At 46.6% G+C, this 17,660-nt stretch overlaps 1 protein-coding gene across 2 annotated transcripts in view; it reads left to right on the plus strand.

Annotated features, from left to right (window-relative positions):
* The window catches only part of LOC144173990 (myosin light chain kinase, smooth muscle-like), a 49,955-nt gene that overhangs the window by 30,967 nt on the left and 1,328 nt on the right, over positions 1 to 17,660 (plus strand). The window contains exons 6-10 of one of the 2 annotated variants that reach the window (XM_077702385.1): positions 9,567 to 9,766; positions 11,628 to 11,780; positions 12,455 to 12,554; positions 14,536 to 14,610; positions 15,484 to 15,561. In XM_077702385.1, the coding sequence (XP_077558511.1) occupies positions 9,567 to 9,766; positions 11,628 to 11,780; positions 12,455 to 12,554; positions 14,536 to 14,610; positions 15,484 to 15,549 (594 nt within the window). In that variant the 3' untranslated portion in view covers positions 15,550 to 15,561. The remainder of the gene's footprint in view (positions 1 to 9,566; positions 9,767 to 11,627; positions 11,781 to 12,454; positions 12,555 to 14,535; positions 14,611 to 15,483; positions 15,562 to 17,660) is intronic. The other variant, XM_077702386.1, reaches the window with a different exon arrangement.

Consider the following 17,660-nt stretch of genomic DNA (forward strand, 5'->3'; position numbering starts at 1 on the left):
TAAATGAGACAAAATGAACAGCACACGTTTCTCTTTGTTCCTTATTTTGGCGCACTAAGTATGCACGCCTTAAGAAATTTCTGGAAATGATATATCTGCAGGTACCTTAAGTTGTCATGCTTGTTCGGCTTCAGGAGACAAGAAAACAGGTTATCGTGATGTTTAATTGGCAAAAAGCTTTGGCGGGGGCATCAGGTGGAGAGAGAGAGAGAGAGAGAGAGAGAGAGAGAGAGAGAGAGAGAGAGAGAGAGAGAGAGAGAGAGAGAGAGAGAGAGAGAGAGAGAGAGAGAGAGAGAGAGAGAGAGAGAGAGAGAGAGAGAGAGAAAATTTGAATAAAATTTATAAAGATGGGGGAGGCGCCCGTGGCCGTAGTTGCTGAAGGGGAAGAAGGGAAGGTGTTGATCACTCACTCGTTAGATACGACTCGTTAAGAATGATCAGGGATTTTTTTATTTATTTATTTATTTATTTTTTTGGGGGGGGGGAGTGCAAACCCCACCTCACGCTACCCTTGCCAGGCCACTGTTAATTGAAAAAAAAAAAAAAAAACACCTAGAGCATGCAGAAAACTTGGGTCTTCGTACGGTTGGTCATCAGGAGACCAGTTAAGGGACAGAGCACGGAGCAAAGAATCACGAGAAGATGCGAAAGCTGCGCCGGTATCATCCGCCCAGGAAGGGTTACCGGTGCCACGCGTGAAGTTCTCTTCTCGACATACTCAACCGAAAAAGCGTTCTATTCTGCAGTATTAGTGCAGCATTTCTGCGTCTGTGTAGCGTACCTCTGCGTGCTACACACGTTGCAGCTGAAGGGCAGCAAGCGGAGCAATTTTCGCCATGGTCGCACTAAGAAAAATTTCTGTGAGTGGGATGTATGTGTCATCTTCGCCAACAACGCTACAGCTCGTGCGGATGCATGAACTCGTTGACAGTGGCAGTATTTTAATAGTGCAGCTTGCTTCTTTGTAAAACCGCTGTCGGGGAGATGTTGGTAATCACTGCGACTGGACGCCCTGACAATCTCGCCTCCTGGCAAGCGTGTCACACCTCGGCGGCTCGCCGGCCGGCGTAGCCAAAAATAATACTCGGAGAGACAGGAAAGAAAACTGCGATAAAACAAACAAACAAATCAAACGTCGTCTTGACCCTGATATGGCGAAGCCTCCGGAGTCTGCTCATTAACAGCGAGGTAGACAGATACGTCACAGCGAAGGATGAGAGGTTGGGTGAGTCATACTGCAGTAATGAAGTTCTATGGCGGAGTATTTTTACTTAAAAAAAGAGAAACAAACAGATGGGCAATGATGCAGACGAAACGCCCACTAAGAGAAGTAGAGAAGAGCTGAGGATGAAGCGTCAGAATATCTCGCTTGCTCACTGAGCATTTTTAGCACGGGGTCTCAGCTCGAATCTTTTTATGGGAATTCGCCATGTGGCTAATATAAAGAGACGAGAAGTAAAAATAATGTAAATTTGGCTTAACTTGAAATTAACGCGTTCGTGTTATTGCTTATTGTACGGTTTTGTCCTTTCCTTGAGATCGGTAAACGGAGGGTGAGAATGAAGAGCGAATACAAAAAAAAAAAAAAGAAAAAACCGCCGCGGTGGCTGAAGAAGAAGAAGAAAACTTTATTTTTGCAAGGATCCCCTAGTCCGGAGCTCCCGGGATAGCCGACAGGGCCTTCTCTGCGCGTTCAATGAGTGTTCTTTGCACTTCCGCGCTAGAGTCGGCCAGCCTTCTTTCCCATGAAGTGGGGGTAGGATTGGGTATGGGGGAAAGGTTAGGGTTCTGTGTGCATGTCCAGAGAGTGTGATAGATGCTAGGGTAGTCCCCGCAGTTAGCACACTTGGGGGTACCCGGTAATCGTTGAAATCGGTGTGTTAGGTGTACAGTAGGTAGCGTGTTTGTTTGAATTTGCCTTAGTACAGCGGATTCCCGACGAGTGAGTGTTTTGTGTGGTGTTGGGTACTTTTGTCTGTTTTGACGGGCTGTCCGTAGCAGGTCCCTGGTGTCAACTGGTTCTTGAGGTCCTGGTTGCGACCTACGTTCACTTGAATGTGGAAGTGCATGCTCAGGCGCCCGGTGGTTTAACGCTCGGGCAAGTGCGTGTGCGCTCTCATTTCCTGGCATGCCTTCGTGCCCAGGTACCCAGATTACCTTGTAGCACTTTTGACTTGAAGCGAGTACCTTGTTCAGTATGTGAGCGGTATTTCTGTGCATTCGGTTGCAGATAAGTTGCCGGCATGCAGATTGAGAGTCGGTGTAGATGTACACTGTACCGGTGTCTGGCACAGAACGGCAAGAGTGCTCTATAGCACGCGCGATTGCCCTAGTCTCCACATCGACGGTTGCATTGAGGTCAAGTTCTGTGGCTGCTGTGATGAGGGTATGACTTCCGTCTACGACAACGGTGACACCCGTCCCATCTAGGAGGCTGGCGTCAGTGTAGTAGAGTTCGGGTTGTGGCTCGGTCTTGTTGATCTGCTTCAGGATGGCCTTAACACGAAGGTTTCGTCTTTCCCTGTTCCTCTCCGGATGCATATTGCGGGGTAGAGGAGCAGTGCAGATTTTCCCCCGTATGTAAGGCTCCAGTTGTCCGTACGTGCTTCCCTCATATTGGCTGGTGTCGTATCCTAGGTTGTGAAGGATGCTTATGCCCTGTGCCGTGCTTCGCAGTCGTTGTAGCTGATTGATTTTGTGCGCGTTAAGCAGTTCCTCCAAAGAATTTGTTGTGCCGGTGTCTTCCAGTGCCTTTGTTGAGGTATACGTGGGCACTCCGAGTGCGATCTTACGGGCCTTTCTTAAAAGCACCTCTATGCTTTTGAGTTCAGATTTGTTGAGATTTTGGTATGGCAAATGATAAAGTATCCTGGAAGTGATGAGAGCTGCGTTAAGGCGAAGGACATCAGCTTCCCGAAGACTCCGGTGCCTGTTCGTAATTCTTCGGAGCATGTGTATCACCTGATTTCCCTGATCTAAGAGTTTCCGGACCGTATGGTTGGCTTTTCCGTTGCTTTGTAGTGTCAATCTGAGTACTTTGATGTGCGAACGCTGGGGTATGGCTCTGCCTTGCAGTATCACCTTCAGCTGGACTTGTTGTTGCTTGCTATTGTGCTTAGTTACAACGAGAAGCTCTGATTTTTCAGCAGAACAGGCGAGGCCACCGCTACTGGCGTAGCGCTCGACCTCTTCGGCCGATTGTTGAAGTGCTTCTTCGACTTGTGCTGGGGAGCCTTTTGTTGTCCATATGGTGATGTCATCGGCATATATTGCATGCTTGATATCACCGATGCGGTTAAGTTGCGCTGGTAGGTTCTTCATCGCGATATTAAAAAGGAGGGGTGATAGTATGGAACCCTGAGGTGTGCCACGATTGGAGGCTTCCTTTGCACGGGACTCGATTGGTCCCAACGTGAGTGTTGTCATCCGGTCACGCAGAAAGCTCCGCACATAGTTGTAAATTTTTGAGCCGCAGTTTGTTTCTTGCAAGTTGGCCAGTATTAGGTCATGCGAGACATTATCAAATGCCTTCGAGAGGTCTAAGGCGAGGACCGCTCGGGTTTGAGCAGTGCTGGGGTCGTCTAATATATCTTCCTTGAGTTGGAGAAGGCAGTCCTGTGCCGAGATCCTCTCTCTGTAGCCAATGAGCGTGTGCGGAAGAGCGTTCGTGTCCTCGAGGTACTTGGAGAGCCTGATTAATATTACCTTTTCCATGAGCTTGCCCAAACAGGACGTTAATGATATTGGCCTTAAATTGTGGAGATCGAGTTTTTTTCCTGGTTTAGGTATTAGTATGACCCGAGCCGTCTTCCATGCTATCGGGATCTCGCCTTGTTCCCAGGCTTGATTCATGAAGGCTGCAAGGCGGGCATAGTCCTCATCCGAGAGATTTTTGATGAGCTTGTACTGTATTCCGTCCGGTCCCGGTGTCGTGTTGCGTTTCGTGAACTCCAGGGCAGCCTGTATTTCCTCTATGGTAATGGGACCATTCAAGTATTGAAGATCGTTTGCGTCTCCTGCATAGTCTCGATATTCCGGGTCATCTTTGGGAGGTAGGTATATGCTGGCTAGTTCCTCCAGTGTCTGTCCCGGATCTTTGTTTTGTCTGTGTAGCAGGCGAGTTATGTCCTTAGCTTTGTCTGTCGTGGACTGGTTTGGCTGTATGAGGCTGCGTAAAAGTGACCACGTACGTTTGGCGCTGAGGTTGCCGTTGAGCTTCTCGCACAGGTTATGCCAGTTGGTACGTGTAAGCGCCTCTGCATAATCCTGCGCTTCTTTGGAGATACGGGCAATCCTGAGCTTGAGTCTTTTATTATGTTTTTGTTTTTTCCACCTCTTAACAAGTCCATGCCGCGCTTCCCATATATGTAGAAGATGGGCGTCTACATCGGGGTACTGTTCGTTGGCTTGGACTTCTGTGGAAGTTTTGTCCATTCGCACTTGCAGTTGCCCTACCCACTGATCGAGATCCGGAAGGGGTGTTTCTTGATCCTCGCTGTGCCGAAATTTGTGCCAATTTGTGAGACGGATGGACTTTCTCTCTTTCTTGAGTCCTCGAATACTTAACTGGGTCCCTATAATGAAGTGATCACTCGTTAGTGTTTCCCGTGTGTTCGTCCAGCTACACTTGTAGGCTCTCTTGTACAGCGTCAAGTCTGGGTTGGTATCTCGTTCGACTGAGTTGCCTTCCCTGGTGAATTCGTTGGCGTTGTTGAGGATCGTATACCCGGAGTTGCAGATCAGCGTTTCCAGTTTCCTTCCCTTGGCGGTAGTTTTCTTGTACCCCCATGCGGGGTGTTGCGCACGTTAATGACCCTTAGGTGGACAAAATTAATCCGGAGCCCTCCACTACGGTCCGCCTCATCGCCTGCGTTGCTTTGGCGCGTTAGACACTACAATCAATCAAATAAATCAATCGAATACAAAAAAAAGCCGGCTGAAGGCTTCCTTGAATAAAACAGAAGAAAGGGACAAGACTTATGACGGGATTTCTAAATGGTTTGTATAGAAAACCTGTCTTTATCTAGGCAGCTGCGTCATTCATCAAGGCCGTTTTTAACGGGATCACTTGGAGTTATCACAAGATATTTGAAGCAACGCTGCCAAAAAAGGGCATTATCAACAAGGAGAGATGGCATTCTCTATTTTCATAATTGTGCTCACAATCACGAAGAGCCGAGTGCCATTGGCAACGACAAGTCCTTATTAAAGCTTTCCCAGCTCTGCCTGGTTAACGTTCAATACGGCTGGTTTTTTTTTTTTTTTTGCTTTTAGAGATATTTTGGCTATAAAGTAAGGCAGTATCGATTTCTGTCAGGTTGCTATAAGCGAGCCGAACCGATTACAGTAAGGTAGGAACACCAAAAGGGATCGATTCACTGACATCGACCCGCTTGCAGGGTCGATAGATTAAAAATCTGCAGAAATTCATAGAATTATTTACTATTCCATAGCATTCTTATGAGGCGTGTCTAGAGTGTGAGTTCTTTACGGCAAAATATGGCCATGAGTAGCGAAAGATGTTGGATTATTACATTATTTTAAAGTTTACTCTTGTTTCTTTTCGCTAATTATGTAAATTTATACCATTATAGCGAATAAGTGCCCTTACTTCGCTAATTGTGTTATTTTTTCTCTCGAAGATGCAAGGCGTACTGCAGAGTTGGTTCGCTAACGTTATATTTTATTCGTATTGCCAACATTATTTTGCGGAATTGTTTTGTTTAGTCTTCGGTTTTTGGGGAGATGTATAAAATGCATATTTTAGATCTTGTCGGACCATTTTTGAGAAGCTTTTATTTATATTTCCTATTTTTCTTATTTTTGGCTTTTAACAATTCTGTCCTACCCGTTATCTCCATTTACGCTGTCATAGCGATTACAGGCATTACTTTCGTCAAATCTGCATTTCTGTGGAAACGCAGGGCGTTACAAGGTCCTCGGCTGTGGGGTATACTCGGCATAGAATGTTACGCATTAAAAGCAGGGGAGCGATCATTCCACCTTCTTTGCGCGAAATGCACCGTGTATTTTTACGAATATGCTTCTCGCAGATTCTCGTTTGCACTGTATAATAGCGCGTTTTAGCTGACCGCTTTTGACGACCCGCTCCGCTCCGATAGCAAGCGGGAGCACCATTGCGCGTGCGTGGCGCGCTCCAACGCTAGCGGCGTTATCGGGACGGGGTCCCGCTTCACTCGCCGGACACGCTGAGCGGACCACGGGAGCTGACCGTCGCGGCAGACTAGCCGGCAGAACTTTCCTCCATGGCCGGAGCGTAACCGGCGTCGTCCGTGCTCGGGCGCCATGTTGTGCGAGCACTGCCGCCGCTGCCGCCTCTGGCCCCGTGCAGTGAGTTACCCGTTAAAGGGACACTGAAGTGATATGTAAACATTGCGGGATTACTAGCGCAAATTGTAGTCCGGAGTCCCCAGGCCATGTTTCGACCACTCTAGGCGCGTTTACGCGATTTTATTTAGTAGAAAAACTAATTCGAAAATGCTGTCCTCCTCTCTTTACGCTCGCCCATTTTCTGTGGCGTTTTCGTGTGACGTCAGGAGGGGATGAGGTGGCAATTGGCTGGCTGCGCTACTGCACGGCTCCCCGGCCTTCAGACAGAGTCAGTCGGCCCAGCGGTTCGTCCGCCGGCCGCCGGCGGGTCGTCGCAATCAAGGAGGTTAAAAAAAATTGCTTGGTTGCAATTCGTTCGCTTAGTTGAAACGAAGCCAGGACACGTTTGTGAATGGAAGAATGTGCCTTTCTTTACTTGGTTGGTTTGTACACTGTATCTAGCTCCAAGTCAAAGTCGCTTCACACAGGCGCTGCACAAGCGCACATGCGACGCTTCGCTGACTGGTACGCCAGTAGGAAAATATAAGGCCTCTTGAAGGCGGGAGAAGAGTCAGCGAAGTTAATATAGGTACTAAATAAATAAAAGCAACTGATATTTTAAATGCAGAGCATTTCAGTAACTCACGATGTCACCCGCGTTGGCGTCCGTAGTCCGCACGCTCACTGCGCATGCGCGTCGAGTCGAGGCGATAGCGAACACTCTCTCGCGAGGGGCATTGGATTGGATTCGAACACTCTCTCCCGAGGGGCATTGGATTGGATTCGATTGGATTGGCTTGGCTTAGCTTAGATTGGATTGGATTTGGATTGGATTGGATTAAAGTGGATTGTGTTGGATTGTGTTGCGTCATAGCCGCGGCACGTTGCGTATAGCCGCGGCAGACGCGCTGGGGCCGGCGCATGTGCAGTACTCTGTCTTCCGCGGTTTCCTCTCCTTCGGGCGCGCTGCGCATATAACCGCTGTGCCGTTCTCCGGTGAAGCAACATCCGCGCTTGGCTCAGACACCTAGAGTCCACGCCGCTTTACAAGTACGCCAACGTCGTCGACTGGGACCGGCTTACGCAGTCCCCTCAACGTATATAAGCGGCGGAGCGCGCGTTCGGAATTCAGTCAAGGGCGTCTTTGCTTGGCTTTCGCTTGACGTGACGCTTTGCTTGACTCGAGTAGATGCGACGCATTTACTCGAGTTTCCCCCGTGGGAAGATGCGGGCGGCTTTTTAAACGCTTCTGACTGATTAACGAGGCGTTTCACGGGGCTACCACTTGTGTCTCAGCTTTTTATTTACCGTACAGCGTAAAACTAGGGCGCGGGAAGCACTTTTTTGCGCTGGGCGAACAAGAACAGCGGTCAGCAGCACGACTACGCATCTGCGAACGCTTTTCCGTCTACGAAATGCAATTGCTAGACGTGAGCTACTGTGGAAACTCGGGCGACGCTTACTGCACGAGCGCAGTACAACAAATAGTCACCTAAGCTGCTTGAAATGCCAAAACTAAATAAAAGTGTAAACTGGTTGTGCAATATATACCCTATATTAGGAAGGCCTGCGGATCCGGCTTCGTAGCCGAGTGGGCTGAGGCGTTATGTAGTTCGCCGCAAATGTTTGCAAGTCACGAGTTCGAATCCCCGCGGGTACGTGCTTTTTTTTTTTTTTTTTGTAAGTTAACTTTTATGTTTACCGCCGATGTTTTCTATATTGAGTTCACCTTTTTTTGGGCCGCAACGTTCATGTCTACACGAACTAGTTCACAAAACACGCGCAGGCTGGCACTGGCGCGCTAGCGAGTTCTCGTTGGCGTGCTGTTGCCATAAGCACCGACTGCTTGCAGGCAGTGGGCACAGGCCAGAATGAACAGACCCTTGGCCTGGTGCGAACACGCTTTTTACGATACAGGCATGAGGGAGGCAAGCTCCAAATATGGGGGAAAAGCGCATGACATTTGGGCGTCTGCGGGTACGCGGAGGGCGTTCATGCACTGTGTAGGTCTCGGCTAGTGAATGCTACGACTACAAGCCGTCCTGGGAGGCCTATCTTGTGCATTTTACAGCCGCCAACATGGCAGAAGCGCGGTACGATGATTACTGAGATATTGAGAATGCCCATCCAACAATGCCATTGGTTATGTTTTACAGAACCGAAACCGAAACCGAAACTTGTTTGATTGCTAACCTTGGGCATCGTCCAATCACGGCGCCCCTCCTCTCAACGTCACAGCCTTAGTTGGTGCGGCCGCCGCAAACCGCGCATAGTAGTTTTTCTTCTTTCGCGCTTTGTAAAATAATTACCGATTTGTCAACCGGATAAACGATGAAAAGTGTGCTAATTTGAGCCAGTCTACGCAGTGCAAGCAAAAACGGGAGCTTGACAAATTCACTTCAGTGTCCCTTTAAGACGGGCTCCACCAGATGGCGGTACTTGTCCGCTCTGGCGCTTTACGGAGCGCAGTGCATGACAGAAACGTGAGACGAAATAGCGGAAGCGCCTCCGAATAGACGAAGATGTCACGACCTTTCCTCCATAGGTGTCGCACACCCCAGCGAGGTTTAGAACGGAAGCGAAAACCGTTGACCGAAGAGCGAGCCTACCTCTGCAGCTTCAAAAAAAGCAGGCTCGTCTTGGCTATTCAAAAATAAAATGGCCTTTTTAAATTATTTGAGACCATTATATCGTGTCAGCAACCAAATGTTATAAAAAATGTGAAATAAGGCCATAAACAAGGTATTTTACTTTATTTCAGGTACCAAAATACCGTTATTATATTGACTTTCGGATACAGTTTCGGTTTACAGACGCACAGTGCGCGACCAGTGACGCGAATGATTCCCTGTCGAGGGAGATACGGTTACCGCGTAGCTAAAAGCTCTTCTGCTGCTGTCGCTACAGTTTTGCCGAGCAAGCCGCCTAAAGCGGAGCGGACCGTCAAAAAACAGTCAGCTAAGCTAATGTCTCAGTTCCTCAGCATGATTGTGCTACGCTTTCAACCTCAGGTTCTATGCATCCTTCACTTCTAAGGAAACAACGTGTCATGCATTCTGCGTATTAAGCAACCGCAGCAGTCGTTTCCGTTACCGAGTGTCACCGTGAGCGTGTTCTCGGAAGCTTACTTCGGCTACTTCTTGTTGTTCACTTAAACGTGGTGCACAAAGTGACCATTTGTCGCCCGTACCGTGCACCATGCCGAGGTCATTCATTCCCCTTCTGCCTCCCGACAGCCTGAGAACGTGCTTTGCACTACGCGGACGGGAAACCGCATCAAGCTGATCGACTTCGGCCTGGCACGCTTCTACGAGCCTGACAAGAAACTGCAGGTGCTGTTCGGCACGCCAGAGTTTGTCGCCCCCGAGGTGGTCAACTTCGACAAGGTCAGCTACCAGACGGACATGTGGAGCGTCGGCGTCATCTGCTACGTCCTGTAAGCTCGACAGCTTCGACAGTTTGTTACGAAGGCCGAGCAGAAGCTTTATTGAACGCCATGAAAAGCTTTTGACGAATATTTACAGTGCGGAGCCTTGCGTTTTGGATAGGTGGTTGGCAACCTACATTTGTGTGTAGGAACGATATCTTTTGCTTGTCGGTCTTCACTATACCCAGAAATTTTGAAGCGCCAATATACATTTGAATTCTGAAGTTGTGCTTTATTACACTGCTGCTATGTGGGGCTGTGAAGGGGTCCCCAAGCCGGATTTTGCAGCTTTTCCCTTTAACTCCTCTCTCATGCTGTACTTTGTTTGAGAGAAATAAATCTACCGGAAATATAAATATACCAGATAAATCCCATTTCCTCAAAGAGAAATCTTCCTTAGTTGCTGTTACGTATAACGAATGCAGACAAAAACATCAATGGCTATTGAAGAGACCAACGCATGACGAAAATCTGTTCCGCTAAGCGTTATGGTCTGGCTGCCGTTTTTAGTACGAAATCACTGTTAGACTACCTCAGCCAGTTTAGCAAAAAATTCATGCAGCCTGTTTAGTGAAGCCTGTTTAGTGAAACCTCTTGAAGGAAGCCTGCCGTGTTTTCCGGTTCACAACTCACTTGCTTCAATGTTGGTCCGAAGCACAGGGGTAGAGGGTGGTGAGACGCGGGCGTCGGACAGCATCTAACGTCACGCTTTGAGGTCTAACGTAGTCAACTGGTAGCCACAGTTTGACGCACAATGAGTACGGCGTTGCTTGGCACGTAAGACTCGTCTTGAAGGTTACCTAACTCAAAAATTAACAAGGGGCCGAAGGGGACAACCTGCCAACAGATATTGGGTCGATATATTTCCAGAAAGTTGTAGATAATGCATGCTATATACCTAATCAAGGAAAGAGCGCACACAATGAAATTAGCCTGAATGCTCGATCGCGTATACTGCGTGACCAATGTTTTCCCGCCACAGAAGTTATAATAAACTGTCGTCAATTTATTTAATTAATTAATTAATTAATTAATTAATTAATTAATTAATTAATTAATGCATTAATTAGCGTGTTACTATCGGTAGCATTTTGTGTCAACGTTGCGTGGTTCTGGTAAAAATTCAAGGTCAGCTGACCCTCACTGTGCGCTTACTAGGATACATTGAATGGAAAGGGAAATAAAAATAATGGAACCGCATTTTAATTTCATATCATTTCCCATCATCCGGAAATGGTTGAAGAGATATAACGACGCACTCAATTTTGTCTGAGTTAGCGTGGGCCCCCCATCAAAACGTATTTCTCATTACTCGCCGGAAAACAAGGTTAATAAAATCACTTGTTTCAGCTTCAGTGCTGGGTGAATGAAGTGCTTCGAAAGTATTTACGTAATGGTCTTCAAACACACGCGCTACCCTGCCTTACCTGGCAATTTGTGGCCTCTACTTTCACTGAGGAGGGGGGGGGTGTGATTGTTCTACAGCGCTCACCGCGGTCATCATAAACCACTCGTGTAACAATGCGGGCCCATCCCCATCTTCCATAAAAAAGCATTATTAAGATTTCTGAGCTACTATAAGGCACCTTACAGCAACTCTGGCTAAAATCGTAATGGCACATTGGTGTGTGGAGCCCTCTGTGGCATTTCATGGCGCTACTTGCCGGTTTAGTGAAATGCTACAGGGCCTCGTCATCCAATAGTGATCTGCGTCTCTTTCGCAGTGCTTTGTGAATATCGCCCCAGCTTTCTAGCCCACTAAATACAGTAGTTAAAATCTGTACGCACTAGAGTACACCCTCGTTTGTTCTCGAATGTGGGCAATTCTTAGCGTAATAACGTGCTCTTTTTTGCGTTATCTCTTCCCCAGGCTTTCCGGACTTTCACCTTTCATGGGAAACAGCGAGCTCGAAACCATGGCGAACGTGACAAGAGCGGAATACGATTTTGACGATGAGAGCTTTGACCAAATCTCTGAAGAAGCTAAAGAATTCATCGCCAAACTTCTGCTAAAAGACAAAGAGTACGTACTTTAGGCTATCCTTGGCAATTGTACTGGGTTGAATTTAGTTTTCAATCAAAGGTCGGTGAATCGTCTGCATTGCAACCGACAAAAGCGCAGTTTCCATGTCATGCAATGTTGTTCTTTAGATTCTAAGAACATGCTAAGCACTTAAAATGGCTACAGTTATTTTCTTCGCACCTTTCGTTGACGTGGTCACGAGGAGAGTTTTGTGCTTGCTATTTTATAATCATGCCCCATACGTTCCCCTCGGGTGAAAATCATTGCAGAAATTTGTGGTCGCACAAAACATTTGCTTCTCGTTTGATAAGTACAAGGGATAACTGGGGCATGTTTTCTAGCGCCAACAAGACGGAAACTTAGAGAAGAATACGGACGGGAGAAACGATAGTGGTCTTCCCGTCCGTTTTCCCGCCCGTATTCTTCCCTAAGGTCCCGTCATTTTTGCGCAAGAAAACATGCCGCAGTTATTTATCCCAGTACCAACTTGCCCGACATTCCGCACTGATAAGTACAAACCTACCCTGGCTATTCGAAAACGAACGTAATTTCTGTCGTTTCGTCAGGTCGCTCATTGCATATGTTAGTTGGCATGTTCAATGAGAGCAGATAGCTATGACAGAAAGCGCACATTCTAATCTTGTCTCTCTTCTCCGTTCTGTTTCCTCTTGCAGCGACCGCATGACAGCCGCCCAGTGTTTAAACCATCCGTGGCTTCGGGTAGGTGTTACCACTCCCGCGCCTATAAAGGATATTGAGGCGCCAGACTTTCAGGTTGGTCACTTGGCGCAGTGCTCCGGCACCGCGGCAGTCGCCCCCCATGCACGACCACCTGGCTGTCGGCCCGTCCCCGTGGTTGTCTTCTGCCGCACTCGCGGCCCGACCCCGCACAGAGTGCCCCGTCCGATCCTTGCCGTGCAGATGAAATACAAGTTTGTTTTAGTCGAAAGATTTCGTGATTTAAAGTGCCCCCAGCGCCTTTCCGGAAGCAAACGACGCTTTATGCACTGATAAATTAATCAATTTATGTTAAAGTTTTGATTCCCCCGCCAAATCATGTGTTTTCGTGACGTCTGCCATGAAGTCACATGGGCGAGTATTCAAACGAATTTACAGTGCGTCATTAGGCTTTACAGCCTTGCTTACCGTCAATACTCCCAGATGGTGCTTATAATGAGCCGTGGACCGTTGTCCACCGCTACTCTGTTTTTGACCCTATTTGCACCTGGCTTGTTTTTGTTACGGCAGAAAGTAATCGTTCCGTGAAGCATGGGGTATGCTCGAAAAACAGGGTCACTCAAGACAACGTCGCTTACGCCAATCGGTCAGGGTCGTGTAAACCCGCAGTGCCAAGCGGCGGACAGCAGTTCAGCTTAAACAAGCATAGTGCGGCCAGTACCGACACCAGTGACCGTACTTTTATGTTTCTTCTTCTTCTTCTTCTTCTTCTATGTTTACGTGTCTTTTCGTACCCCAGCATTTTTACTGCTGTAAAATGAATATGCATTACATTTTTTAAGCGCAAATAGCTCGTTCGGCAAGTTTATAAGCCCTGCCTAATTTGCGTTTGCTTTTGCCGGCCTCAGTCAATCGCAAAGCTGGGCATATGACGTCAGAGGTTCTGTTGCGGGAAATGAGCTATTGGGTCGCATAGCCATTCCCTTTTTCTTAATTACATAGCTTATTTGAGGGAAGTGTGCGTTAAAAATGGTGTCAGTATTATTTTGACGAAGCAATCTTTCGAATGAATCAAACTTGTGTCTGGTCTGCATGGCCCCTTCAAAGCCCGCTCGCCGCCCGACCTGCGCTTGAAATGAACCAGTTTAAAATTGAATAATTTCAGATGCATAAGTGACTACGCTAAGGGCGTAACAAAATCACCCTGGTGAGCCTTTTTGTAAGCACAGCTTTGGCCCTGCTGTTTTGTAGCTCTTCAGAAGTTGAGCATTGATCATCTTGTTCATAAAGCGTCGTTGTCATGACCGATCTGTATTGGTGAAAAGGTCGGAACAGTGGAACTGTGTTCGTTACAAGCGCAGCGACAAAAGTGACATGTGAACCGTTTCTTCCCTTGTCAACTGGTCGCCACATGGATTGCCCACCTCACGATTATTGCCTTATCGATGCCCACGAGATAACCTATTCTTAATGTGCCTTCAACGTCCGTAATAGTAAGCATGCCCCCAAACAACTACAGCGACTCAGTTGGTTTCGTCGGACAGAAAAATAGACTGTCTCTCCAATGTCTAACAAACTGCCCTTCTCCGTTCTCTGTAGGCATTAACAAGTTCTACATCACACACTATTGCAGATAGCGGAATAATTAACGCGATGTGCAGAACCGTAATAGCATTCGCATTAAAAATTTGTTACACCGTTTACAGCTGCTTTTTCTAACTAAATACCATGATATTTTTGCTACATGCCGCGCAAGCAATTTTGCGCTCACCGGGCTGCTACACACCCGACATTTAGGTCATGAATGGCGAAAACGAACTAAAAAACCGATTTTAGTCTACCGTGATTAACAAAAGGTAATGGGAAAGTTAACGTAAAGCTCACTTCTGGGCGGCATACTACAACACAAAACAGGCTTGCTACTCTTGTTACACTCAGTATTACGGTCAGTAAGCGTCTTTGGTACTTACTTTTTCCTAACAAAGAATGCAGCCACAGAATAAAACACAATAGCGGAACTGTTTTCTTGAAACTTCAATGCCCTGTTGACACCCTATTTTCTCCCTCTGCGCCACAGAAGGACAAAAAGAGAGACGACACACAGCTGGACAAGAAGAAGCTGAAGCGATTCGTCATCAGGAGGAGGTGGCAGGTACGTGCATGCAATCAAGAAATGTCAGCTGCACGCGTGTCCGGCCTTGAAGCTTGCGGTGTTACCCGCATTGTATGATTAGCACTCCATCTTATCATTTTCAACAAGCAAATTCGCCTGAGCCTGAGGAGCTTTCGTAAAACATACATTACGATGGTATGTAAAAGGTGAATTTTGACCCAAGTGTTACTGGCCCATGTTTTTTTTGTTGGATAAATATTTTTTTTTGTTTTTCATTGTGATATCATGGTACGTTCAGTAGAAAACAGTATAGGCTGGAAAGTGTTAAATACGTTCGATAAAGACCTAACAAGACCTCTATCATCATTGATTACTTACAAAAACCATTTGTTGCGGTGGTCTTTGTACTGACTGGATAGTCATAATGGTGACCATTTTACTGTAGGTAACTTAAAAAAATGCTAACAACCCGCTGAGGGCATTACGCCATGTCTGCTCGCTGCGAGCAATCCTTGGATGCAGCAACTGCGCACGGCAAACTTAGCGAACCTATCGTGCTTAGTGCGTAGATTTTACACCGCGTGCACTTACAGTGGGAGCAGAAGTTATCCCGAACTGCTGCGCAAAAGCTTTGGCAACAAGGCCAAAGTTAAGTCACCGCTCAAGTTTGTGTCGTTCTTTTGTGTTGCAAGTGGTCCATAGTGCTGATGGTTAATCTTTCGTTACTACTCTTTTAGCCCGAAGCGCAGCTTTCATATCGATAAACTACTTCAGAAGTCTGAGGTGCATTTAAACGGTTCATATAGATGATATCGTACATGTTCTCCGGAATATGCTTTCAAAACAAAGGCAGCAAAGTTTTTATGTAAAGGCTACTCCGATTGCCATAATGTCATGCTCTTCCTTTTCCAGAAAATGGTCAACGCGTTTCTTGCTCTCAGACGCATGGGGGCCACCATTTCGCCATCAACGCCTTAAACGCCCGAAATGGTATGTCTCATACAGCTCTCAACCAGACCGTCTGTGCCAATAAGAAATCAAAGCAGAACCGGGATTAAAAGAGCACTCTCGTATAAAAGTGTATCTAAGTATTACGCCAGCAGGATACAGAAACCTTTCCGCGTCGTTTAGTACTCGCAAGTAGTAAAAATAAAAGGCATGTACAGTTGAACCTCGTTATAACGAACACTGATACAGCGAATTATCGGCTATAGCGAATTAAATACGAATTTTGGTTGGTCACGCTTCATTTCAATGCCACTTATTCTTTTAAAACGAAAGTGAAACTGTGAGAGCCGCGCGCACTATCGGATATAACGAAGAAATATTTGACCAGTAGGCTGAGAAGCTACTTGGAAAAACATCGGGCGTCCAAAACTGCAGAAGTAGAAAAGGCCCCTTTGTTCGTGGACACTGTGGAAAACTTCATCCTGCTCAGTGCTGTCGCATCGCATCCTTCCTAGAAAAAATAGGAACGCAGGCGGCATATTTTGTCAAAGGATTTTTGTTCTGTTGTAATTTCTCGTTTCATGTTCTGGTTCATTGAGCTTGAAATGAAACAAGTAGAAAAGTAAGGCTTACCTTGTTTATAGCAAGTTCGAAGATTAAAATAATGCATTTTGGTATCACGGATTTTTTAGTAGCCAGATTAACCGATTGGTTTGAACCAATTTTGAGCTCTACTGTTACAACGAATATCAGGAATAATGAACTAGATTACTGCCCCGACACTACATCGTTATAACGAGGTTCGACTGTATTATAATCATAGAACAGCATGTCTGGAGAGTGCATTCAGGAGGCTTGATGGGGAAAACTTTGACTTACGGATAAGCGGCGAATACTTGAGCCATTTAAGGTTTGCAGACTTCTTGCTCAGTGAATCTGCAGAACAACTCCAAGAAATGATTGAGGAACTACAATCAGAGAGCTTCGCTGTGGGGCTAAGGATAAAAAAGAATAAAAGGAAAGTAATGCTAAATAACCATGCTGAACGTGCCTTTTTTTTAGACTAGGAGACGAAACACCGGAACAAGTACAAGAATAAAGCTACCTTGGCCAGATGGTCAGTGCTGGCCCAAACCACGAGTAAGAAATCCGGCGCAGAATAGGACTGGGATGAGGTGCATTCGGCAAGCACTCGCAAATAATGAAAAGTAAGATGCCTCCATCCCGAACAAGAAAGGTATTCCACCAATGCGTCCTGCCGGTGATGACATACGGAGCGGAAACAATTGGAAAGCAAACTTAGGTCCGCCAAACGTGCTATGGAGCGAATTATGTTAGGAGTAATGCTTAGGGACAGAAAACGAGCTACCTGGAACAGGGAACAAACTCGGATAGATGATATCATAGTTCAGGTTAAGAAAAAGAAAAGGACTTGGGCTGGCCATAGGGTACGATGAACTATCGACTGTTGGTCCACAAGGACAACAGAAAAATTCCAAGCAAAGAATGAACTCGGGCTGCACAGGAGAGGAACGGGTGGAGGTGAATGGGGGATATTTTGGCCGGCTTGTTTAATATAAAGGTTTTGCGTGGCCAACCTTACGAACGAAACGACATTGTCAAGTTACCACTGATAATCCTGTGCAAACGAAAGCAGTTACCCGTAAAAGCTAAAGTACTACAGTTGGGTGGTGGAACCAAAATGGTAGTAGCTTCGATATCATTCGTGGTGATTAATTTATGAGAACATTAGCGCTACTTAATTTTGGACGCACTTAAAACGCAGATAATCGAGCATATGCGAACATTATTATTGAGTGTCAGGAACAAACGAGAGCGAAAGATTTGATGTACCACATGGGCGATTGTTAAGGTATAGGTGCCAAAGGCGAGGGAAATCTTTTGCCGATTAGCAACAAACAACCGTTGCAAAAAGTGGTGGATTGCTTTGTTCTACGAGTGGTGCCCGCTACGACGTCCAATTTCAAAGCGGAGCTCTGCTTCTGTGAGAAGTGAGAACAACATTTCTGAAAATGTCTACGACGGATGCCGACGATAATGGCCACGGCGTGGCGAATGGCCGTGTTGTCGAGAAATATTATAACGGGTAATTTTTGATAGATTGCAGTGAGGAAGTAATT

Source organism: Haemaphysalis longicornis, unplaced genomic scaffold (assembly GCF_048455015.1).
Source record: "Haemaphysalis longicornis isolate Haplotype H1 unplaced genomic scaffold, Haemaphysalis longicornis Haplotype H1 scaffold_3, whole genome shotgun sequence".
In the NCBI taxonomy this organism is placed as follows: Eukaryota; Metazoa; Arthropoda; class Arachnida; order Ixodida; family Ixodidae; genus Haemaphysalis; species Haemaphysalis longicornis.